At 35.9% G+C, this 27,632-nt stretch overlaps 1 protein-coding gene across 15 annotated transcripts in view; it reads left to right on the top strand.

Moving 5' to 3' along the window:
* Positions 1-27,161, top strand: part of IKZF2 (IKAROS family zinc finger 2) — a 169,919-nt gene extending 142,758 nt beyond the window's left edge. For all 15 annotated transcript variants that reach the window (XM_062191163.1, XM_062191145.1, XM_062191060.1 and 12 more), the window contains 3 exons: positions 2,990-3,127; positions 13,189-13,332; positions 18,970-27,161. In XM_062191163.1, coding sequence (XP_062047147.1) covers positions 2,990-3,127; positions 13,189-13,332; positions 18,970-19,694 — 1,007 coding nt within the window. In that variant the 3' untranslated portion in view covers positions 19,695-27,161. The remainder of the gene's footprint in view (positions 1-2,989; positions 3,128-13,188; positions 13,333-18,969) is intronic.
* The last annotated feature ends 471 nt before the right edge of the window (positions 27,162-27,632 follow it).

Raw genomic sequence — 27,632 nt, 5'->3', positions numbered from 1 at the left:
AGATTTTTGATGAAGATTTGGGAAAACTGAAGTTACACTTTTAAACAATTACTCAAATCCCTATTGGACCCATTGGGAACAAGGGTGGGAAGAATGAAAAGCAGAGACTGATATTTTAAAGTAAGTAGATGACAAAATGGGAGAAAGCTGAAAGAAAACAGTTGGGATAAACAAAACAATTAGAGTAGTGGAAAACATGATTGAAAGTAGGATACTACCTTTTGTTCCTTATCAGGTGAATGAGACTTTGTAGAGGATTATGAGCCAAGGGCAGTAGAAGGGACCCACATTTCAATTAAGATACAGATTGCTTATAGAAGTAAGGGAAAGAAAATATTGGAAGGTATGTTCACAGTAAAAGACAGGTATCATAACATACAGCGTGACAGGACTAATGCCAGGGAAGACCTGGAGATGAATGAACTGTTTTACAGTGAGTAATTAACTACAGTGTAAATGCTGCATAAGTGTTCACTGGTTAGTAGCTTATTCAATGTAAATTCATCACCATTTCTAGAGAATTAGTATAAAGGTACTCAAAGTAAGGAATGCTATAGCAAATAATGATTGTTTGTTGTGTAGCCCTATGTCAGGATAAAATTACATATAAATATGCTTATATTATTTACTGTAAATTTTTCTACTAAAATATTTTCTACTATTTTTAATGCCATCATGTAGTATTACAAATTATGCACAGTAGTCACAGCTACTTTCAGAAATTCTGGGTTCTGGAAAAGAGGCTACTTTGCTTAGTATTCTTTTTCTGAAAAAAAAAAAATTATTTATTTGAAAGTCAGAGTTACACAGAGAGATGGAGAGACACAGAGAGAGAGGTCTTCCATCCGCTGGTTCACTCCCCAGTTGGCCACAACTGCCTGAGCTGTGCCCATCCAAAGCCAGGAGCAAGGAGCTTCTTCCAGGTCTCCCATACGGGTGCAGGGGCCCAAGGCCTTGGGCCATCTTCTACTGCTTTCCCAGGCCACAGCAGAGAGCTAGAGCAGCTGGGTCTTGAACTGGCACCCATATGGGATGCCAGTACTACAGGCGATGGCTTTACCACTATGCCACCGCACTGGCCCCTGCTTAGTATTCTTAAAACTTACTAACAGATCTTAGATAACCTTTAAGATTGTTTACAAAAAATGGTGATTCTGAAATAAGTAATTTTAATTTGTGTATTTTAAATACAATCTAAAGTTTGGTTGGTTTTTATTGGTGAAGCTTTTAGGCAGCTCATATACCTTGCCATGTTAAGTTACAGTGTCATAACTTGTGTTATTTTATAAGGTGATTGGACTGAAGAGTGCCATCTTTGGTTATGAAAAAGTCGTCTGTTCTCTGGGCAAAACTCAATGATTCCTATGGGAGTTCTATGAGAGACACTGGCCTGAATCACATTGTGCTTTATACTACCAACAGCTTTGGTACATACCACCTGGTGCTTTGTGGTGTTCTGTGTCCACTCCAGACCAAAGATTGGGGCAGGCGTGTTTCATAGTGGAGTAAGCCACTGCTTGGAACACCCCCATCCCATGTGTCATTGGAGGCTCAACTCCTCCAATTCAGATCCAGCTTCTTGCTAATGTCATCCTGGGAGGCAGAGGCTGATGACTCAAGTGCTTGGGTCCCAGGCACCCACATGGGAAACCCAAATGAAGTTCTGAACTCATGGCTTTGGCCTGGCCAAGCCCTGGCTATTGTGAGCATTTGGGAAGTAACCTGCAAATGGACTATCTCTGTGTCTCTGTAGTTCTGCCTTTCAAGTAAATGAAAATAAACATTTATAAAATAAATAAATAAATAAAAGGGGGCTGGTGCTGTGGCCTAGTGGGTAAAACCGCCACCTGCAGTGCTGGCATCCCATGGGGGCACCAGTTTGGGAACCAGCTGCTCTGCTTCTGATCCAGCTCTCTGATATGGCCTGGGGAAGCAGTAGAAGATGGCCCAAGTTTGGGCCCCTGAACCCGAATGGGAGACCTGGAAGAAGTTCCTGGCTCCTGGCTTCAGCACACCTCCAGCCGTTGCAGGCATTTGGGGAGTGAACCAGCAGATGGAAGACCTCTCTCTCTCTCTGCCTCTGCCTCTGCCTCTCTGTAACTCTGCCTTTCAAAGAAATAAATAAATCTTTAGGAAAAAATGTACTCTATGATATCCATATAAAGTCATGTATTAAAACATGCCTCTTCCCATTTTTTCTTTTTTTAATCAATTTTTTAAAGTTTGCTACATGAGCATTATGGTATAATAATACATAGACTGAAATAAAGGCTCCTTGGTTATTAGGGAAGAATTCATTTCCTGAATAGGAGATGCCTAGGAATTGTCATCATTGTATAACTAAACATGGGTATGTTATGGCTTCAGTAGTTATTGTTAATCATGACTCAAAGCACCTGGTAGGGTAATTCTTGGTATTACAAAAGCAGTGCTGCTGAGGGGGAATATGGTTATCAGCCGCAAAGTTTTGCATGTGTGAATAGTTATTACCAAGGCGGAAAGTAAAGAGAAACTTTTGGCTTTTATCTGTACTTTTTCTCACCACTTGATTTTTTTTTAATCTTCTTGGTATCTGTGAATAGTCTGTTTTTATTTAATCAATGACATTTAGAGTTGTTGCATTTAGGTTTTCTTTACTAAAATTCCCTGATGTCATGAAAAAAGAGAACGATATCTATGATATTTTTTGAATCAGTCAAAAACTGATTCAAAAGTTTTTGATGATCATGTGACAGTAAATGTGTTAGGAGTCAGGGCATGAGTTTGATTCAGTATTTCTCACAGATTTTCAGAGGAATGGTCTGCCTTCAGTCTTGCTATCTCTTAGAAAATTATTTTCTTTTCTTGCCGAATTCAGAGTGTGGTAGAAGAAGAGATTTGCATTTAAAAAGCATGTAAAGGGTTCCCGGTCCTGTCCAAAGTTAGCTCTTCATTTTGCTCTGGGTGTGGATTCAGCCGACAGCACACTAACCCTGAGCTCTCTTCACAGTGGGCAAACCTCACAAGTGCAACTACTGTGGGCGGAGCTACAAGCAGCGCAGTTCACTGGAGGAGCACAAGGAGCGCTGCCACAACTATCTGCAGAACGTCAGCATGGAGGCTGCGGGGCAGGTCGTGAGTCACCATGGTGGGTAAAAGAGCATTCCTGACGTTCGTGCACACCTGCGCTGCCTGGCTGGCTCTTTACGGGTTACCTAGCTTCCGTCCACTCTTTGATTTCAGGTCACATTAACTTAGCGTTGTAAGCATCTCAAGTGAATTGAGTTTTGGGATACCCTGCAGACAAGCTAGACTGAGTTTTTGTGATGCTCCCAAATTATTTCTGGTAAAGACTTTGGATTTACATAATAACAGCAGCCAACTTAATACACCTAAGGAATTTACCATTGACTCTTTTGTTTCTCTAATCACATAGTTAGACATGGTTCTGCACAAATCTAGCTTTCTAAAAGGATGAATTGATAATTTGTATTATTTCATCTCCATTCGCTAGGTGATCAGTGATATAATTCTAGATGTCTCTAATCTATCTCTTAATTTATCTGAGAAATTACTGATTTCACTTTCTATGAGTGTGAGAATCAGAACAGACCAAAATTTCACACCATCTCCCTCTGCGAAAAAACTCCTCCCAAACATCCTAATCTCTGCAATGCATGATGACTCGTAGAAAGCCAGTCCCTAAGGCTTATCCATAATTCTCCATTCCTAAAATTTTTGGTAAATCAGAATCACAAAGGAAAGTAACAATTGTCTATCCTGTTAGTAATTATATTTAATACTAATTGATCTTATTCACACAAATATCTTAATTAATGCATATTTTATTTAAAAATATTTAGCCACTATTAAATGGTATGGTTTGGGGTAGATGTTGTGGCACAGAGGGTTAGCCCACTACTTGAGATGCCCACATCCTCTATTAGAGTGCTGGTTCAAGTCTGGGTAGCACTTCCAGCTGCCAACTTGTGGGAGACACAGATGGAGTTCCTGGCTGTGGCCTGGCCCATCCTGGCTATTGCAACATTTTGGGGACAGAAGCAGCCAATGGAAGATCTCTCTTTGTCCCTCTCTGTCACTTTGCTTATCAAATAAATTGTTAAATAAAAATAGTAGAATTTGCTATAGTCACTTTTAAAATATAAATATTCATTTTATTAATTTAGATATAACTAGCTCAAGGATTATTTGTGGATTTTTGTCTCATGTACATACTACAGAACTGTATTCATTGATTTGTTAAGTTTGAAATTTTTGATTTTAAAGTATTTGTTATCCTGAACTATTGGAGCCTTTCCCTGTGTTGAGAATGGTTTTTATAACTTAATTCATTCCTTGATTGAATCTATTTATTTATTTATGTAGTTATGTATTTATTTGAAAGAGAGAGAGAGAGAAAAAACACTCTCCCCTCCACTGGTTCACCCTAGAATGTCCCCAGTGGCCAGGGGTAGGCCAGGCCCAAAGCCAGGAGCCAGAAACTCAATCTGGATGTGCCACATAAGCAGCAGGGATCCAAGTACTTGAGCCATCACCTGCTGCCTCCCAGGGTATTAGATTAGCAAGAAGCTGGAACCTGGAACCTGGAACACAACCAGGACTCAAACCTAGTCACTGAAATATGGGATGCAGAAATCCAAAGGAGTATCTTACTGAAAGCCAAATGCCAAACCCTATTTTTATATTGCCATTATTAACTAATATTACTACAAATCTGTGAGTGCTTCAAGTTGTAGTAAATTCAGTATCTCAAGCTTGTTTTCCCTTGGCTTGTGGGGGTAGCATAGGTTCCAGAGCCTGACTATGTGATGTCTGAATGTGTTGTTACTCATGGGCTTGTTCTGAGAATTAAATGTGTTGGGGGTATAAAAATATCCAATAAATGGTTCTTTTTACTGTTACATCTCAGGGCATTAAACACTAAGAAACAGTCAATGGGAAAGTTGTTACTTACATTCTAAGCATTAGAGGATTTAAAGATTTACTTGCCTACCAAACACACTGTTTCTGTTTAAATTGTTTTTAAGGATGTCTTACTTAAGGCAGGGAGCCCATGGAGGCTTGGGAACATGCCAGAGATCCTCAGACACCTCATGGCATTGTTGCTGGCTTTTCCTTATATTCTCCCATTGTAGTTCCACCATTTATTTGGATCATAAACATGCAAATACTATTGATTAATTTATTTTTCTACTCAGTTATTTATGGAATTCTACACTATACATACCTGAATAGGCAATAGCATCTCCCATGAAAGAGTTCAGTTATAAATGAGTAATCTTAATTAGCATTATTTGTTAGCAGGATCACCTGTTATAAACATTGACAAAAAAAATAGTGTATCATAGGGGGCAAAAAAAGACATATTTTCAAAGAACTGGGGCTGCAGTATTACCTCCTGGTTCCTCAGATTGCTTACCCCTTGACAAAGACAGGCCTTTTATGGGCAATGCCTTTGTTGGAACAGAGTGAGGAAAAGTTGGAAAGAGACTGGGACATTGGGGTAGAGCAATGAATAAAACTAAGGAGTAGGTTTTATAGTAGGTTTTGATATCATTTGTTAGACCCAAATATTTGTTCTTAAACATTAGATATTATTTTAAGTACATAAATTTATATTAATGTCATTTCATACTGTACTCTATCTAGCTTGTTGCAATAATAACCTGAGATTATCCTTAATGTACTTTTCCTTTTAACAAGCTTAATGGAGAATTGACGATATGAGGTAGGAGTTGATAAAGGCCAAGAGAGATAAAGGACACATAGAGAAATCCATGAGTAAAATACTACTGCAGTTCATCATTAGCCTTGTCTCATATACATGGCTTGGAATGTATCCCCTAAACAGAGCCACTTGTTTCTCCCCACTTCCCTTGCTTCCTATCCTGCTATAACCTATTTTTTTCTCTTCTTCTAGTGATAGTATGAGGTTTGCCATCATTGTGGTTGTCATTAGTTTCATGAAATGGATTACTCTGTGTGTGTGACATAGTTATATTTCCTAGTCTCTTTTCCAAAATATCTTCTTGCCCACATTGACTCTTCTAGTTTAAAAAAAAAAAAAAGTATGTGAAGAAAGTCATTCTTTTACTCATTCAGGAAGTATTTATCAAGGGCTTACTGTGTGTCAAAGTTATGGAACATTGTAGGAATATCAAGGTAAATGGAAACAGTTTATTTTATATACTTAGAGTCTGGTAGGAAATAGGTACTTTTTAAAATCAAATGAAATGAAGCAAAAGCTCTGGTTTAGATGTGTGTACAATTGTCTAGGAGCTCCCTGTAGTGCTAACCTAACAATGTAATGAGAAGTCAAAGAAAGCTTCTTGTATAAAGCAGTGCTTGACCCACCTATGAGCACTGAGTAGAAATTACATTGATTGAGAATAGGCATTTAACCCAGCAGTTAGGATGCTCACATCCCCTATCATAGTACCTGGTGGGTTCAGTGACCACACTAGCTCCTGACTCCAACTTCCTACTAATGAAGACTGATCCCCATATAGGAATACTCATTGGATTTCCTGGCTCCCTGCTTTGGTCTGGCCCTGCCCAGGCTGTTGTGAGCATTAGGGAGTGAGCCCGCAAATGTGAGCTCTGTCTGTCTGCTGCGCTTTCCTTCTTTCTGCTTCTCAAATAAAACAAAAAAAATTTTTGAAGAAAATTGCATAGATGGGACAGGACACAGAACATGTAAATTCCAGGCAGAAAATAGGTTTGGAGACATAAAACATCAAGATTTCTAGACATTGAGCACATTCAAAGATAAGGAATAGAAGGTATGAGGCTGAAATAAGTTGTGGTACAAAGGCAGAACCTTTTGTGCTCACCCAGTGTACAGTGTTTGCAATTAATAATGTAACTGATGGGGAACCACTGAGGGAAAAAAATTTGTGTATTCTAAAGAAAAATGTCACCAGTGTAGAGTATGGGATAGGTTTCTGCCTGAGGTAGGAAGTGGGATGTGAGGAGACACTGGAAGTGATAATTCCAAGGAAATTGAAAAGCCAGTGGCAAGAGAAAATAACAGGATGCCATACTAAAGACATATTTAGGAGGCTGAATAAAACATTTTATAAATCTTGATTGGGCTTGAGGAAAAGGCAAGAATTTCATGACTTACAGTTTTGGAAATGAAAATCACAATGAACTGGGCTTTGTGGCAGATTCTTATTTGAATGTTATCTTTATGCTCATTTTCCAAGCCTGTTCATCTTAAAGAAAAAATTTTAAAACCAAATTATGCAATTACGTTTTTCTTCCTTGCCTAAAGACAAAAATGAAAGTGTGAATCAGTAAAACAGCCAACTTTGAGACAAGTTCTTAGGCTTATGGTTTAAATTATTCAGGAAAGGGTGATTCTTTATCAAACAAATAGAGGCATAATTGGGAACTTGCCAATTTTCTAGTAAGGTTTTTGATTCATTTCCATTGGGTGAAAACATTGACTTCGTTATGTCATTCATTAAACCTCCACTGAATATTACATCTGTCTTGCTTCACAAAAGGTACTAGAGACACAAAGTCAAAACATAATCCTTAAGGTTATTTACTACCTATTGGAAGAAATAACCCAAAAGTCTAAACATTGAAACTGCGCATAATAAGCAGTACAAATCAGACTGGTTGTCCAAGAAGCGTTTCCAGGAAAAGTTACATTGGAGCTGTTTTTGAAAGGCAAAAACAGCAAGCTATTATGGGGAGTCTTCAAAAAGTTTATGGAAATGCATGTTATGAAAAATTTATGCATGAATTTTAAAAACTTTTGCACCAAAATAAACTTATATTTCAATTCCATTTTTTCATGAACTTTGGAAGAAATAGACAGCTAGAAGAGCATGGACAATTAAGGATAATAAAATACCTTTGTGTCCTTGGAGCCCAAATGGTAAGGATGAGAGAAATCAAAAGATGATAATGCTAGGGAAATAGACTCTGGACAGAATATCAAAAACCTGTTGTGCTAAGCAAAGAATTTTGTACTTTGTTCTAAAAAGACAAGATTAGATTTACATTTTGTTGCTGGAAATATGGGAAGTGGGTCAGAGAAGTCAAGAGGCAAGCAGACCACTTAGGAGATTGTCACAGTGATCAAGGTGGGTTAAGTAGCCTGGAATATTCAGAAAGGTTAGATAAGTGAAGAAAGATAATAGAAGATAAGAAAGATAATAGAATGATAAGAAAGATAATAGAAGAAAGTTTGTGGAGGAAAATGACAATTTCAGTTTTTGAACACATTATCTCTTTGTGCCTGTAAGCCAGCCAATAAAAACTGTCTAGAAGGAAGCTGAATATACAAAGCTCTGAGAGGGTTCTGGGAAGGAAATAAAAAAAATGTGGGAGGCATCATTACATACATAATAGCCTGAAGTAATAGGTTTTCAGAATGTGTCCTGGTCTATTTTGTGTTGTTATAGCAAAATACCTGAGGCTGTTACTTTATAAGGAAAAGAGGCTTATTTAGACTCATGGCTTTGGAGGCCAAGGAGCATGGCTCTGGCAATGGCTTCTGGTAAGATCTTTGTGGTGCATAGTAACACATGGCAGCAGCACAAGTGAGCTTGGGGAGATAGGAGATGTCACTTGGCATGAAGGTAAACAAGAGAGTAGAGAAAGACCAGGTTCATTCTTTTATAACAATCTGCTCTTTCAGGAATTAATCTGTTCCTGCAAGACTACCCACGCTGCCAGACTGGCACCAAGTCTCTCCTGAGGGCTATGACCTCAGTAACTAAATCAACCTTCCACTAGGCCCTACCTCTCCAAGGTTCTACCCACCTTTCAATACCATTAAATTGACTACCAAGCTTACAGTACACGAACCTCGGAGGAATAAATTATATCCAAACCATAGCAGTATACAACATGACTAAGTGTATAGTGAGACATTTGCAAGAGCAAAAGCACCTCAGAACTGGTGTTGAGGGGAGTCATGAACGTGAGTTAAAAGCAGGTAGTAACATGAAAAGAGTGATTTCACAGAAATCAGAGAAAATTTCAGCACAAGTATCAAATGCTGTCAAGAAAAGTGAAAAGGTCTTTGTTTTTGTATTTTTTTTAAAGAGTTCAACCAACAGTATTAAATAGAACAAAAAAATAATAAAAAGGGTAAAGTATTAAGTTGTTCCTCGACAGTCAGGACAAGGGCTGAACAAGTCATTGTTTCTCATAGTGTTCATTTCACTTCAGCAGGTTTCCTTTTTGGTGCTCGGTGAGTTGTCACTGATCAGGGAGAACATATGATATTTGTCCCTTTGGGACATCACTCAGCATGATGTTTTCCAGATTCCTCCATTTTCTCTCCCATTGCACATGCGTATGGGGGTACCCTGGCCTCTCCTGTCCAGAGAGCAAACTTGAGACCCACTCCATTTCCCTTACTTTTTCTTCTTAGTATTTGAATTTTGTATAGATTATTTGGCTTAAAAAATGATATGTTAGGAATACTCTTATGCCTCTATGATTTCCTAATATGATAAGATAAGGATATAAGGCAAATATAAATATATTTTTGTCCTGTTGACAACTTCAAAAATGAGATCAAGTAAGATGTTCACTAATGAAATTTGCTCAAACAAGTGAAGCTAGCACATTGCTGTGTCTTTAGCATAGATAAATGCTTCACGAGGTGATTAGTGTAGTATTGAGATATCTAACAAAATTTTGTGTCTTAAGCACTATTTATTCAGAAACAGTTCTATGAGTAGAACTCAGATCCATCAAAGCAAAAAAAAAAAAAATTAGTTACATAGTTGGGGGTAGATAAAATCAGATCTTTTCCCAATGATAGATCTTACAGATATGTCAAACTGGTGTATTAAAAGGCAGTGCTAAAAATACAAATAATAGGATAGCATAGTGGTTAAGAGCTAAGAGCCCAGGCTTTGGAGGTAGACCTCCTACTAACGACATCTCTATTAGCTAGATGTAAACCCTGAGGAAATTACTTAAAATGTCTGGGTCTTTGTTTCCCCATATGAAATGTAAAAATGGTAGTCGCACATATTTCATGGGGTTGTTGAAAGAGTTAAAAACAAATTATTACATGCAAATCTTTAAAACAGTAGTTAGCATCTAGTATGTGTAAGTAGTTACCACCAGTATGGTAGAAACAAGATTTTTTTTTTTTATGATTCACATTTTTTTTTAACTTTTATTTAATGAATATAAATTTCCAAAGTACAGCTTATGGATTACAATGGCTTTCTCCCCACCCCCCATAACTTCCCTCCCACCCGCAACCCTCCCCTTTCCCGCTTCCTCTCCCCTCCCATTCATATCGAGATTCATTTTTTATTCTCTTTATATACAGAAGATCAGTTTAGTATATATTAAGTAAAGATTTCAACAGTTTGCACCCACATGGAAACACAAAGTGAAAAATACTGTTTGAAGTACTAGTTATAGCATTAAATCACAATGTACAGCACATTAAGGACAGAGATCCTACATGAGAAGTAAGTGCACAGTGACTCCTGTTGTTGACTTAACAAATTGACACTGTTGTTTATGGCATCAGTAATCACCCTAGGCTCCTGTCATGAGTTGCCAAGGCTATGGAGGCCTTTTGAGTTCACCAACTCTGATCATATTTAGACAAGGTCGTAGTCAAAGTGGAAGTTCTCTCTTCCCTTCAGAGAAAGGTACCTCCTTCTTTGATGGCCCCGTTCTTTCCACTGGGATCTCACTCACAGAGATCTTTCATTTAGGTCATTTTTTTTTTTTTTTGACAGAGTGTCTTGGCTTTCCATGCCTGAAATACTCTCATGGGCTCTTCAGCCATATCCAAATGCCTTAAGGGCTGATTCTGAGGCCAGAGTGCTATTTAGGACATCTGCCATTCTATGAGTCTCCTGTGTATCCCACTTTCCATGTTGGATCGTTCTCTCACTTTTTTGTTCTATCGGTTAGTATTTTCAGACACTAGTCTTGTTTATGTGATCCCTTTGATTCTTAGTCCTATCATTATGATCAATTGTGAACAGAAATTGGTCAAATGGACTAGTGAGATGGCATTGGTACATGCAACCTTGATGGGATTGAACTGGAATCCCCTGGTATAGAAACAAGATTTTTTAGCATGTAAAGAGTTGTTGGAAAAAAGGCAGACAAAACTCTGCCAGAGCTATTGTTTTCAGTTCACATGAGCTTCATTGAACTTGGGACAGATCATCTGAATTGAGGTGGATGTGGCGTGAGACAGTTCCCACACCCAGGTTTCGTTTTGAGTTTTAAATGTGTGCAAATATGAAAATTCAGGGTGGTACTTAGAGCAAAAACTGCCAAGTTTTAACTACTCATTTGAGAACTAATTAGCATATTCAAAGAGAGGGGGTAAATCCTGTTAACCCGCTTTCATTTCTTTTTTTTTTTTTTTCAAAGTAAACTTTAGAACTATTTGTTTCCAAATTCTCATTTTGGGTCTTGATCTTTGGCCAGTGCATGGACTGTTTTGTAAATGTATAGTTATCTTTAATAATACAGTAAATGCCTATGAGTCTACTGTGCAAAAGAAAAGTTAGTTTTGACTATAATCTGCATCCAAGTACCCAGTTTCCCACCACATCATTTCTACCATTCTATCTCCCACAGTCTCTCTTATCTGAATACTATGGCCATTCTTCATTTTTTAAAAAATTCTTTACTTTTCTTTTGAAATCCTTTTCTGTTAAGTATTATTTCTAGTTTTTAAAAAAGAATATAAAGCTTTTTGTATCTTGGGACATACTTTTCACACTTGGATATATCGTGAGGTATTTCAGTGCAGAAAATAACCTAAGTGTTACTAAATCTCATCTTAAAATTTGTTTCTCCAAATTAATACTCAGAATTGTGGAATCCATTGCTATTCATAGGCAGAGGGCCTCTTATTAAAATTAGATGTTAAATTTTTTTGACTCATTCACTACTTTAGCAAATACTTAGATTGAATATTGATTAATTTAAACATCTCTAAATTAGGAAATAATTTTGCTGCTGTTTTTCCTTTCTTCAGAATCAGAAGCCTGTATTTGCTATTAAATTCATCACCTGAATTGTGTACTTGATTTTCTTAACCTTCATCTCTTGCTTTCCATTTTATTCTAATGTCCATCTGCAGGTTCCCCTTAAATGAGAATGTATTCTATTTTACACAGTGGGACTGTCTTATAGAAATCAATAGATTAGAGTCCATCATTTTACAGTGCCTGCTGAACAAGTGAAGATATCCAACATCAAGTCTTTAGGTTTCCAAACAGTACTGGCACAAGTACAACTGGAGAAAGCAACAGCAATCAAAACTATTAAACTAGGTTTCTTGTGAACAACCATTGGTTTTAATTTGCTGATCTGATCTTTCTGAGATATAACCCTATCTCTAAACATCCTAAGAAAGTATTTCTATGCAAAGGCAACTTTTAAAAATTCTTTGTCTAAGTGAATATCAGTATCTAATGTCGGTATCTAAAGGCTAACATATTATCCCGTAGAACTTAAACAAATGAGATAAAGAAAGAGCAGCATTGGAAAGTTTATGTCTGATGAATTAAGGCAGTTGTTTAGTGAGCCAGTGTGCCAGTTTGGAAATAGATTCTTGTATTCTACTGAAGAACTGTTTTAAAATAAATTACGATCATAAAGCTGCCACAGTTTACTGTGCATAGACATGTTCAGAATTGGATCTCCTTATGAAGGCTGCTTTACGCAGGTATTTAAGCACTGCCAATAGAGCTAGCAGCTCATCAAATAGAAAATCTGCTGCAGAAACATGTATGAGTGGAAAAAATGCTTAAATATTGTGGTGATAGTCTGTGTTTAAGTTTTCCTCCAAAACAAGTTTACTTGTTTTCAAAAAACTGAACTCCAAAAGCCTTGGAAATAATGAAGTCCTAAAATATTATTGATTTTAATCAATGTTAAAAACACTTTCAGAGGAATGAGATGAGAAATCAGATGAATGTGTTGCCACCAAAAGTGGCAATGATTTAAATCATTGATCTGAGAGAGATTCAGATAAAAACAAATTCCATGTGTATTTGTAAAATCAGAGTATACTTTTACACCAAAGTTTACTCTTTCTACTTGGTTTGTTCAAGCATACTAGATAATGTTTTTATAACCTGTATTTAGATGGCAAATCCAACTTTGTTTCTTACAAAATGTTGAAGACATTATCAGAATGCATTTTTATGTGGTTTTATATAGTACCTCCTATGGAAGATTGTAAGGAACAAGAGCCTATTATGGACAACAATATTTCTCTGGTGCCTTTTGAGAGACCTGCTGTCATGGAGAAGCTCACAGGGAATATGGGAAAACGTAAAAGCTCCACTCCACAAAAGTTTGTGGGTAAGCGTTACAGATGCTTTTCTCTTTACAAGGTCATTTTATTTGGAAAACGTTAACTTCCCATGTATTAGAAATATATATGATGTATTTTAGCTCATAAAATACTCATCTCATATGTGTACACTTGCACATACACACACACACACACACGTACTCTTAGGCATGGGCACATCTTTAGAAATAAAGACTGACAGTAATTAAGTCACCTTCTTAAAATGTAATGTTATTCAAAATGAAATAGCATGTAAAAACTAAAATGTGATTATTTTAAAAATAATAATGCAGAGGGGAATTGGTCAACCCTATTGGGTCAGTTTTGTATCTGTTTAATTTACATTAGTGCCAAATTTTTAACTGTTTTCTTTACATGATATTCTTTTAGTATTTGTTCTAGAATTAAGAAAACTTGTTTTAAATTATGTTTAAAAAACTAATGTAGAGGGACCAGTGCTGTGGCATAGCAGGTTAAGCAACTGCCTGCAGTGCCGGCACCCATATAGGTACCAGTCCAAATCCCAGCTGCTCCACTTCTGATCCAGCTATGGAAGATAGTCCAAAAGTACTTGAGCCCCTGCACCCATGTAGGGATCCAGAAAAAGCTCCTGGCTTCTGGCATCAACCTAGCTCAGCCTGGCTATTGCTACCATTTGGGGAGTGAACTAGCAGATGGCAGGCTCCCTCTCCCTCTCCCTCGCCCTCGCCCTCTCCCTCTCCCTCTCCCTCTCTTCCTCTCTCCTTCTCTCCCTCTCTCTCTCTAACTCTGCCTTTCAAATAAATAAAACAAATCTTAAAAAAAAGAAGAAAAAACTACTGTAGAAAACTATATTCAAGATGTTACATAGTTAGGACTATATTTTCTATTTTGATCTTTGTTTTTGCATCCAGTTAATGATTTTAATAGATTAAATATCATATATTTAAACTTTCCTTTTTCATTTCCAAACCCTGAGATGCCCTTTGATAGACCATGTTGGCATCATTTTGAATGTGTGCTGTAAGTTATGAAGTGTCTCTGAGGATACAGCAAGCATCTTTTTTAAAAGCCATGTATGAATAACAAAAATTCAATAGAAAGAAAACCATTAAAGAATTTCATTCAATGTGTATGCAATATCTATTCTTACAGACAATATATGACAAGAAGTATCAGAAAAAAATATACAAAACTTCTCACAATCTAGCATCAGAAAGCATTATGGGATATCCTGATTGAATGATGATTAGTAGAAAATATTTTCTTGGGTTATTTCAGAGATGAAAGGATAATAACACCTTATTAATACAAAAAACATAGAGAAAATGTTCTTTCAGACTAAATCTGATGAATTAACTAATCAAAATTATCACTTTCAGACTAGCTGGAGGAATTTGTTGAGAATTCAATGAAAGAAGGCTAGAGGAGGACTCTAATGATGATAGTTCATACAAAGTCAGTTTAAGGCCCCTTCAACCCTAGGAGAATATTTTTTATGTCCCTATTTCTTCCTGTTTATGGATAGCCATTAAAAAAAGAAAAATATAGTTCATTTTTAAAGTTGACTATGGATGTGATTAATTGTATAAATTAACTAAATTCATATAATCTCTTTGTTACTTTTTTTCATGTTTCCTATGATTTACAGAGGCTGTTCTCAATTTGATTTTCTTGTATTCCTTACAAAACAGGGACAAAGTTTTAGAAAACTACAGTATGGTTCTAAAATAATGACTTTTTTTAAAAAGACTCTGAAAGAATTTTTTCTTTATTATATGTTACTAGAATAGAATCAAAATAAACAATAACTACTCCAATGAATGCTTTCAAAATAAAACAAAACAAATCATCATTCCACATTCACCATAAATTCCTTTTCACATGTCCCTTAAATACTCTTTGACATTACCAACTCCTCAGGCCAATGATCCCCGAACATTCTACAGATATATTTGGCTGTTCCTCTGGCTTAGATTCCATGGCTTATCCCTTCTGCTGTTCTCTTGTTGATATTCCCGACTCTTGTCTTACTGTCCTGTCAGTAGTGAAAGCCCTTCTTTCTCATCAGGCAAACTAAGCTTTTTTTTTTTTTCCCATATTTATATCTCAGTTGCTAGTACCTCTGGAGAAAATCCATGGCCTTATGAGTTAATACAAGTAATTGAACTCAAATACCAGGTGACCCATCCATGCTATATAGAAGTGCCCCTCTAACCCATCCCTATACAATCTTTTCTTACTCCCCTAATGACCATTTCAGCCTTTCTCTACTTTGCACAAACATAGTATCTCATTCCTTCTTGATCTTATATCCAGCTTTCAATCAAACTAATCATTTCAATGGAATATAGCCAATCTGTGTGCATTCAAACAAATAACTTTATTCATTTTTCCTTCTTTCAATGAAAGAGTATCCCTTTACTGATTAAGGTTAATTCTTCCTTTTTTGCCCTGGAAGCTTCCTCTCCTGGCCTCCCAAAGACTTCACATTTTTACTTTTCCTCTTCCTCACTTATTTTTTTTAACTTCTACCCTCTATTATCATTTTCTTATTGGCATTTTATGTGATAAACTCTCCTAATTTAAAAAAAAAAAAAAAAAAAACTTCCTTCAAATCCAAATCTTCTTCTAGCCACTACCACATCTTTCCTTATTCTCAAAGATGGAATTGTTGATAGATTTCTTCTATTCATTTCACAGTCTGTACAACCTTTTTCTCCCATGCCCCACTAAAACTATTCTCATGGGATCACCACTAGGTTTTGTAGTGCCAAGTCCTATGGACATTTTTTACATATATCTTACAAAACTCCTAGAGAGACTTTTCCTCTACCGAATGGTCACTTCTTTTTGAAACACATTCCTTCCTTGGTTTGTATGGCATTGATCTCTCTTGCATTTCTTCTAGCTTCTCTGACATCTCCTTCTCAGTCTTTATGGCCTTATTCCTAACAACTGTGCAGATACAGCACAGAGCTAATGGGGGCCCCATTCATATGCCTAAATATTTTATTATTATAAATCAAGCTGGAAAATCTATGTTCTACCATCCTACCTTAAGGCTAAATTCAAATAAATATAGAATTCCTCAAATTCCTTGCAGACTCTGACCTACAGATATCTCTTAGGCCTAGTTCCTGAGTTCCTGTTTCTGTCCATTACAGAAAAGGGCCTCTCACATATATGTGCAGGCCTGCTTGTCCAGGTCCTTTTTACATTGCATCCCATATACAGTACACAAAGAATAGTACCTTGGCTGCACTCCAGGCTTATTTATGTGCTTCCCAGTAGCACAGTTGATACTCAGGAAGATGGACCCCAGGATAAGACTGTTCAGACTCTGGAATGAGGCTCAGAGCCATATGGTGAAGGGATTCTAGGGGTCCTAAAACCCAGAGTATCAGCCTGTTCCCTTGGCCCTACAAACTACTTATTCCATGAAGAGCAAGTCCAAGGCTTTCTAAACATGGTGCTTAGTGCAAGCATCCTACTTGCTCTGGTCTATGAGTCGGCATAAGAATGCTTTCCACGTTGTATTTTTTACCCTCTCTTCTTTATATTTCACTTGCGCCTAGGTGAAATCTATTTCCACGGCTTCAGGAGTTGTTTTCTATCAACTGCTAATTCTTACGTCTATATCATAAGCCCAGATCTCTCTCCTGAGTTTGACACACTAAGTATTTACTGGACATGGCAATTACTCATTGTGTCCCCAATCTGAATTTATCATCTTTTCTATCTCATTGTCTTCCACTAAGTTTTGAAGACCAGAAGCCAGGACTTTATGCTTCTTTCTCTTTCTCATCTGTTTATCTAGATGATCATCAAGCCTAGCAACACTATGTTCTAAGTTTCTCTACATTTCATCAACTTTTCTCTACTACCACTACAGCTAGTTCTGGCCACCATGACCTCTACAGCCAAAGACTTCCTAAACCCTCTTGCAAATGAATAACAGGGTACCTCCCTATTTAATCTTTTCAATCCTTGTTACTCTCAGAATAAAATTCCTTAGCTGTAAAATGGAGCATTGTCTTAATTTTGTCCCATGTTACTGGACTCTCCTTTCTCATTTGTTTCTACTCTATCCTGTATTGAAATACAATAATTCCTTACTCATAAGTCATTCTATTTTGCCTCCAAGCCTTCCTCCCCACTGTTCCAATTCCATATTTCTTTACTTGGGTGATGTTTACCATCACATTCTTATTCGTGATACCACTTCCTCAAGCAGTCTTTCTTCACTCCCTGAGTAAAATATTGCTCTTAGTTGATCCCCATAGCACATATAACACTATATTATAAATGATTCTTAAGTTGCTGTCATTTTGCTAAACTGTGAGCTTTTAGAAAATATAGATCAGGTTTATTTAGCTTAACTTTAAAATTCTTGACACTGCGGTATCATAAATTGGATACCATGAGATAATTCTCACCATTATTTTCTTCAGTTGTCATTACTCCAGTCATTATGCTGATCTCATATTAAGACCATTTCTTTAAATCTGAAATAATACTAACTACCCAAATGTGCTTTCCACCAACAACAACATACTAAACACTTATAACAAGTCCGTGTGGGCTTCAACAAGTTTATGGAAAATAGAATTTACAAAGATTATTTTGACAGCTATGCATAGTTTTTTCTTGCATAATACACACTTTCCATGAATCTTTGAAGAAGCATTTAAGAAGCATTTATCTGTAACATTTTAACAGGGTAAATAATTGGATCACATTGGTTTGGTGGCAGAATTTTTGAAAATGAAATATTTTGTCCAGATATGACCATATCTGGAGAAAAATTAAAATTACCTTTTCCTATTTTAACCCAAAACTGTTTTATTGTTAATATTCAGGAATTATGTTAAAGCAAAATTACATTTGTTGAAGTAAATATTAAAGGAAAAACTACAAACATACTTCAGTCAAGAAAAAATATGGAAAACTAACAATACCAGTATTTCTGAATAAGAATGATATATGGTGGAAATGAGTAAGCAGTAAAAACCAAAACATATGGCTTTCCAAGTTTATGAGCAAGTCTTTTTGGAAATGAGTACTATTTTTAAATAGTTTGGTATTTCATTCATTTTATCAAGTGATAGAATTTTTTAAAAGTAATTTAATACCAACTTTTAAAATTTATCCAGAATAACATATATCAGCTCTATGATTTTCTTCCAAAATAGAAGCTAAATTTACCAAATTCAGCCTATATACAATGAAGGGACAATTAGTTATAACCAGACCTCCCTTGTTTTTATGATTTTTGAAACTTAGTCACTGTGTCTGGAATATGAAAAAAAAAAAAAGCAGTTTCTGATTTATTTCCACCTGTATTTATTCCTTTTCCTATGGTCTTGAGCTCTATTCAAATGAGAATTTTAGTAGAAAATGAAAATAAGACAAACTCATACCTTTCACACTGGATGCATTCTTGTGATGGCATTGTAACAATAATAGTTTATGAACTTTTTCTTACTAATCCTTTCATGTTAAGAGTATCTTTGCGTCTCAGTAGAAATAAAGAGTACAAATACTTGATCTGAAGAGTAAAATGTGTTTTATTATAGAAAATCGAGGTGATTAACTTTATACTTTTTCATATTTTTAAGCCAATCACTAAATATTGCTCTTTTATCTCTCCCTCTCCATTTTAGGGGAAAAGCTCATGCGATTCAGTTACCCAGATATTCATTTTGATATGAACTTAACATATGAGAAGGAGGCTGAGCTGATGCAGTCTCATATGATGGACCAAGCCATCAACAATGCAATCACCTACCTTGGAGCTGAGGCCCTTCACCCTCTGATGCAGCACCCGCCAAGCACAATCGCTGAGGTGGCCCCGGTTATAAGCTCAGCTTATTCTCAGGTCTATCATCCAAATAGGATAGAAAGACCCATTAGCAGGGAAACCTCTGATAGTCATGAAAACAACATGGATGGCCCTATCTCTCTCATCAGACCAAAGAGTCGACCCCAGGAAAGAGAGGCCTCTCCCAGCAATAGCTGCCTGGATTCTACTGACTCAGAAAGCAGCCATGATGACCACCAGTCCTACCAAGGAAACCCTGCCTTAAATCCCAAGAGGAAACAAAGCCCAGCTTACATGAAGGAGGATGTCAAGGCTTTGGACACCACCAAGGTTCCTAAGGGCTCTCTGAAGGACATCTACAAGGTCTTCAATGGAGAAGGAGAACAGATCAGGGCCTTCAAGTGCGAGCACTGCCGAGTCCTTTTCCTAGACCATGTCATGTACACCATTCACATGGGTTGCCATGGCTACCGGGACCCACTGGAATGCAACATCTGTGGCTACAGAAGCCAGGACCGATATGAGTTTTCATCACACATTGTTCGAGGGGAGCACACATTCCACTAGGCCTTTTCATTCCAAAGGGACCCCTATGAAGTAAAGAACTGCACATGAAGAAATACTGCACTTACGATCCCACCTCCCCTCAGATGTTGACATACCTTTTTTAAGAAATATTATTACTGTCAATAATTTTATTTTGTGGACACAATGTCATTTGCTCTGCCTAATTAAAGTAAGGAAGAAACAGAAGAGAGAAGGGACGGGAATATTGTTTCTTGATATCTTGGCTTGTTTATTTGGTGGGAATTTAAAGCAGTTCATTTCTGCCACACACAGATGTAAGGCATATCATGCTTTGAAACAAAATCATTTGACGCAGATAGATTTACCTAAGAGATTCTAATTTGCCACTGATATCCGAGGATTATGATTGGAGGCAAGAAAGTTTAGAGTTTTCTGGATAGAACTTTGGCAGTTTAAAATGGTATAAGTAACTGTACTCTTCAAAGAATTTGTTTCAAAATGTAAACTGATTTTTTTGTTCTTTAGAAATCATGGAACACAGACATGTTGTTATTTTTCAGTGATAACTCCTAGGATGCATTGAGTTGTTGTGGGTTCTATGTTTACTTACCCTATGGAATTTATAATTCAGTATGTTTTACATTGTACCATACAGCAAAACTTTTAAACTACAGGTAGTTACACCTACAACATATCTGAGGTCCTCTGATCTTATTTTTCTAAACTTAAGCACTGTTTTCCATAGTTTTGATGACTGGCATTTTATAGACACCCTGGCAGCCTTACTTTTAACACCTTTAACGGATAGTATTTTTATGTAGTTTTCAGAATAACATATGGTCTAAGAGTGAATAAGAGACAGTCAATAATTTCCAGAAGGGACTCTACTTTTCATAAATTGGGGAGTTTAAAAAATTGTGATGTGATGGCAACATAGTATATGTGTTTGTTTCTTAAAGTGTGCTTACAATTGTCACTTTATCAGCATTTAATCAGTGTTAACCAGTCAGCAGAAAAATGTAATTAGGTTAACAGTAGGGGTGGGGTGGGGGAGAAACCCACTTAGAAATCCCTTTTCTGGTATTTCTCTTTTCACTGTTTTTTTCAAGCTGTGACCACCCAGTGTTCTCTCCATAGTTCGTTCATCTTTTACTCTTGGAGTGGAAGATCTTAAAAATCTTGCTGTAGGCTGTTTCTTTCCAAATCTCCTCAGAGCAGTTGCTAATTTGACCTGAATGTGGTGACTTGAACCCTTCCAAGGTCATTGAACTAGGGCTATTTATGCTAGTATTTCTTCAATAATAATATTTACTACTGCTGCTGCAAAAGCAAGGGAACTTCTTTGTAACCTGTAAAGTGAACTACAGATCAGGCAGACACACAACAAAGTTCTTTCACCTTTCATCAAGTCTAGAGCTTGGCAGAACCCCGAAGCAAAGGTCCTAGTTTTCTGTTTTAAAAATATTCAGCTCTATAAGTCCTTGTCAGAAATGAATCTCAGTACCTTAATACCAAATTTCTCTATCCTCAATCCATACATGATATATGTTGTCATATTTCATGTACAGCTTTTAACTTCGTTTCCATGAGTGCTGTGTTTTCTTTGCAGTCCAGCATCATTAGAGGAGGGCAGAACTGATTGATACTGATTCAAGTCATTTTGGAAGGCGGTACTTGTGTTTGGAAGGACGGGACTGGCCATCAATGAGTTATTTGATAACTATCTCTGAATACTGGAATTCTGTGGAATAGTTAAAAACTGCTCTAACAGACCACTAAATAGAGTGCTAAAATGATGTCTCTTACTCCAGTGTCATTTGACCAGGGAATTGTGGAGAGAGGCAAGTTAGGCCCCCAAAACTGCTCTTAACTCATTTTTCTAGTTTACCATTTGCTTATTTACGCACTTTTAAGCACTAACACAGCCTGAACAAGGTAAAAATGGTTACAATGCAGCTCTCTTTTAATAGTCCTGATGGTAATTACTTTTGGAGAAATCTCCAGACTCTACTTTCAAATTTAAGAGAATGCACCAAAACAGAGGTATATAGAATGTCAGCTGTTCCTTTTTTTTAACCCCTGAATGCCTTGGTGCATTGTGAACATACAATTGATTCAAAGGTAAAACATGGTTTTGAGACTCCTTTTCCTCCACCTCCCTGAACATCTCCCCAGTAATAATTAGAATGCTATTTTTTTTTCTTTTGGATAAGGTAAATAATTCTAACACTTACGATTTTATGTTTTATAGCAGTTTAGGAAAACATATGAGTGCTAGCCAATATGTTCATAATGTTGGCTGCGTGTGAATTTCCGCTGGCAGCATCTTTGAATTTTCTGCCTGTTTAATTTTGTTTTCAGTATATGAACAATCATGTACCTACCTGCCCTGGGATGAAACTGAATTTAGGTGGCCCTAAAAGTTGTGTAGTTCCCAAGTGAAGACAGTACTAATGCACTCTCCTTTTCTCTGATTTCATCTTTTCGAGAAATTTATTTTATTGGAAAGAGTTAATAGTTATGAAAGTATATTTGCTACAAGTGTACACTTGTATTTTCTAAGCTTCATGACTTGAGGAATAGAAAGAGGTGTGGTAAGGATAAATGGGGACAAGGTCAATTCAAATTTCTAGGTTAGAAAGAATTTTTGTGGACATAGTGCTTTCTGAGAAACTCTGGATGGCTGTATTTTCTTGCTTCACAAAAGGAAATATGCAACATGGTAAACCTAAAAATAAATGTGAGGGTCAGACACCAAATAAATCAACTTTTACATAACAGTTGTATGCCCAGTTTATCTAGGTGAGATTTCATATTACAGAAAGTATTTGAGGAACATGAAAATGGGTTACTCAGTATATTTTCTAGTCTGGCAAAAAGGAAAAAAAAAAAAAAAGTAAATTTCATCACATTGTTTTGCCCTAATTTTGCCCAGAATTTTATCTCCAGCTTGTATTGGAGAGGCATGTTGCCTCTAATAGTAATGAATCCGTTGTAAAAAGCCATTCTAACTGGGCTTTTTAAAACAGTGTAAGTGACTAGTAGGCAGACTGACAAAGATTTCAAGTTGAAGAAACATTCCATTAGGAATTTTCTGGGGGGACAAAATTGAAGAATGAGAGACTAGTATTAGATTTGGCTACAAAGTAGGAAGCTATTCCCCTACATACCTACAGGCAGTTATATGTATGAATCATAGTTTATGTATCTGTGTATCACATACATTCTCTTAAAGCAATTAGAGTGATCAGCTGTGTTATAAGAGTTAAAATTGTAGTTAATGCCTGAGCATTTAGGTGGGTTCACTTTACCAGGCTGTATTAAGAAATATTAAAGAAGTTACTGGTATGCCTTTAGGACTAGTGGCAACTACTAAACCTTGGGTATTTGTTATTTACTTCTAGAACAAAATGAAACAATGGAAACAAAGATTAAAAATGGATTGATATAAATTTAAAGAAATATAAATTCCTTGTGGACTAGGAAGAAAATATAGAATAGTTTTACTTGTTGGCAAATAGAGAAATGCAAAACTATTTTAGTGATTTTTATAATTTTTTGTTTGTGTTTTTGTGCCTCAGCTTTATACCTCACAAAACCATCAAATCTTTATGGTATTTTATAAATGCTTAATAAAATTTCCATCAGAGAAAGTATTTCAATGAAAATCAAGTTTTAATTTTTTTTCCAAAACTTACTTCATCTTTTCTCTGAAATGATTTCTTATGGTGGAAAAGAGCAGAAGAGGCAGCAAAAATGCAAACAAAAAACTGTACCACTAATTTTAGGTCGGCACTGACACTGGAAGATGTACTGGTTCCTCTTTTTTTTTTTTTTAACTTTGGATTAGTCATTTTACAGAAAGGGATAAGTAACATTTGTGGTCATTTTCATTTATATTTTATATATTATAAGTACTATGTACATGAAGATTATTCTAAAACAAGATTCCCCAAATCCAAAAGAAAAAAAAAAGTGTGGGGCCAGGGGTGAAATTGAAGCTTGTATATATGAAAGTTATGTTAGAATATTTTTAATTCTCCAGTTTCTGCAAAATAATTAAAATATACAGTAACTGGTCTCTTAAAATCTTGGATTTAATGTATTAAATACGTATAAAAAGTTTTTATATTGGTGCCTTTTTAAAATGCATTGAGAGTGTTGGTTAGCTGTTGTAGCTCTACAACACTTTTATTGTGTATTTTTAAAAAATCACTTAAAATTGAGTACTATATAATTCATCTTTGTGTTCTTATGGCAAAACTGTTAAAGCAATTTCCAATACAGAAACTTTCAGCTTGGCTGTTCAAAGGAAATCTTGAAACCAGATTTTAATACCTTTTTTAGTTTGATAGTATTTCTGAATACCATTACAAGAAAATGCAGGTAAAATATAAGGTACAGTGAAATTTTAGCTGTGAACTTAATTATGGTATATATTTTCATTCTGTTTTAAGGAAAAATAAGTTCTGTATCACACAAGGATTTATTAATGGAATTTTTGGTCAATAAAATACAGTATTGTCTGGGATTTTCATCTCCAGACTAGTGTTTTTCTAGTCTTGGAACCTCTATCATGTAATCTATTAATGTTTCATGGAACAATGTAAAAAAAAATAATCCTTGAACAAAACAAAATGAACAGTCATATCACATTGCTATTCTCCAAAGCAAAATCTCACATGGTTTCGTACCATGATTGTGTATTACTTGCGATGGATGTGTTAGGATATGACAGCTTTTTTAAAAATGAGCTGCTTGTTCTACAAAGCAAATGTCCTGTGACCAAGAAGCTGTGATATGCTAGTGTTTCTTTTTATCATAGTGTATTGCTAGGCCAAAAATGATACCTTGAATATTTTTACATTTATTGCAGAAACCTAAAATTTTGGAATCTCCATAATGTTTTTATGTAACATTCTATTTCTAGCTTTTTAGTTTTATCTTGCTGTACTGTAAGTTTGTGAATATTTTTCACGTGCACTCTTAGAAATAAGTTCATAATTCTGTTGTTGGGGTTTTTCTCCCATAACATTGCATTTGTATATTTTCTGTATAAATTGGTTGTGAATTAACCCTTGTCCCATACTCAAGAGTGGTACATGAATGACTAGTTTTTTAAGATATCCTTTTTATTGTGAATAAAACATAAAATTCAGAGGCCCTCTGCTAAGCCACATAAAGAGCAGCATATGACTTCATATAGGTACAGATAAGCCAGTTTGCAGTGAACGGGCCCTCAGATTACCTCAAGTGACATACAGTAAGGAAAGCTTCTTGAACGGGTGGAGGTCACTGAATCCCCTACTATGCACTTATCAGGATCTAATTTCCTAGAAATGGATTTTTTACGAAATGAATACACTGTAACAAGGGAAAAAAAAATCTGGGTTTTGGTTTTCGTTGTATATTCTTGGGCTTTTTTTAAGTAGTTCAAATTCTGAAACAGTGATTAGAAAAAATTTGTCAGGCACTCTCAGATTTTGAACAAAGGTCACTTCCCCTTGTATGTAAACGAATCTCTCTGTTGTCGCTTCCTAAATTTTGTAAATTCTGCCCCTACCTCTTTCTCTTCTGTCAGTCTCTCATAACTGTCTCTGGATGTCTTTATCTCACCTCCCCCCCACTAGTTTGAAGATTAGGTCAACTCTAATTTCCAATTCATTCATCTCTTATGTCTTAATTTTTTGTTTGTGATTGTTGTTAGCTGTGTAATCTGCTGACATATTTTTATACTCAAGTGTAATTTTATATTAAAAAGAGAAGTGGTTGGATTAAAAATAATAAGCTATATAACCCACACGTGACTTTCACTTTCCAACATTGGGTACTAAATTATGAATCCAGAGGTTATATGAACCTTTTATGGTATTTTTGCCTTCCTTTTTGTGGGATTTGCATTCTGGTTTGGCTTTCTTCTGAAAATGTTTGGCATGAGTGATTATTTGATTTTTTTTTTTTTTTGGAAGTATTTTAAAAGACATTAAAGTTGTAAAGCAAAGAGTCTTAATTTTCTCCCCACTGGAGAAAAATGCTTTAACATTACTGTAAATTATTCCAGGTTTGGAGGGGGTCTCCAGGCCACCTATTTGCTTTTAATAGTTGGACCTTTTAGACCATTTGTTATTTGCAATCCCAGAGTGATTGTTTCTACTATTAAGTTTAAAAGATACTATTTTCTTTCTGTACAAGTGCAATACCCCCCTTAAAGTCTTAAAAACTATGGTGATTTTTTTCTTTTCTGACCTACTCTTTAGCTAATGACAAAAAGAAACCCTTTCAGATCATAGGATGTGTGTTAAAGGCTACAAGAAGCAAAGTGAAAAACACTCCCCAGTCAAAAGATCAGATATGGAAACCACTGTTCTAATCTCATGGCATCTATTTAGGCTACATTTCCATTGAAATTAGTAAACTTTTGCCTGAGAAATGTGTCCTAAAGTTGAAATTCTTACAGACTGAATTTTCTTAGGCCTTTTGACCAGAGCTCTAAATTAACCTAATATTTAATATTTTTATTTCATTCTCTTTTTGAAAGTGAACTTAAATAAAAGCAAAGCACTTAGCTCAATTTTAAACACATCATTTACTGAAGAAAAATTTTTTTAAAATATTTGGAGCTGTCCTGTTTTCATACAAATTTAAGTTAAAAAGTATTTTTCGTATCATACATATTTATATGTAGTATGCTGGATTTCCTTTTCTATACCTGTACTCCTGTAGTAAAACTGCTGTAATGTAAATACACATTTTGTTAAAAGAGAACATTTCTTTGGCATTTCTTTTAAAGGCAGTTACTGCATTTGTATAGTATGTGTCTTGGCCATTTTAGAATATTTTTCTTTAACAATACCAAAGGTAATTAGACTATTTTAAAGACTAATTGCTTGACAGTTTCTAGGATGTTTTGAGTTTTAGAAGCAAAAAAAAAAAATAGGTCAAACCAGTAAACCTCATTTTTTTTCAAACTAATAATTTGGGGAAATAAAAACTATTGTTTAAACAGAAATATATATAAATATATATGTAAAATTAAAATTCCAGACCTTGTATGTCAGGTTCACTCAGTGTAATGTAGTTTTTTTAAGGCTCAAATACTATACCTCGGAAAATGAGGTTTACTATGGAAATATTGAAACAGTCTTTGCAGCTGTGTGACAAGTCACTCTGCTATATACTGAATTGGAGACCTCCGCTAAACAGTTTTATCACTGCAGACTAAAATATGGGACTTGTATTTTCTTTGTTTTTAATATGCACACATACATGTTTTGTGCATGTATGTGGGTACTGTGTATGTGTATGAGTGTTGTATATGCATGTGTGAGTGTGTGTCTGTATGTGTGTATAAACTAAAGAAGCTGCAGAAACTTTGTAATACTTTGTGAAAAGGATTATATTATAAAGGTTTGTACTGTCTGAGTGCACAGCTACTGGAATAAATTTAGGGAATCTCAGGAATAAGCATATAATTTGTCCAAGATTTATTTCTTTTCAGAAGTGTAAGTGCAGTTTTTAATTCTGTATATTATTTAATATTTTACCAATAAAATAAACTTCTGACATAAAATATTTGCTATAAAAACTTTCTGGTGAAAATTCTGTATGCAAACACATCTTCCAAATACAAAACACTAACCCATGGAACAGTAGCAGGTTCATCCCAGTTCCCATCACCAGTGGGGATGCATCACACTTCCTGTTGCAGAGACTTAACACGCAATCTGAGCTGTCTCCATCATTGCTACGTAGTCCACCAGAACAGAGAAAAAAGTATTCCATGATTTGTTAAAGACCACTGCTCTGCTCTTCAGATAAGTGTCCCCCGTCAGACAATTGTAAGAGGTCCGGAAAGTCACAGCCTATGAGACCAGAGGAGAGAGCACTGTGACTTGTTCCAAAGTGCGCACTTGTAAAAGTTGCCCCAGTAATGGTTGATATCACATTGGGAAGCATTTCTTGGCAGGCAGACCAAGA

The sequence above is a fragment of the Lepus europaeus genome, chromosome 1, assembly GCF_033115175.1.
Source record: "Lepus europaeus isolate LE1 chromosome 1, mLepTim1.pri, whole genome shotgun sequence".
Lineage (NCBI taxonomy): Eukaryota > Metazoa > Chordata > Mammalia > Lagomorpha > Leporidae > Lepus > Lepus europaeus.
Note: the sequence above shows the minus strand (reverse complement) of the source record. Positions and strands in the feature narration are given on the sequence as shown.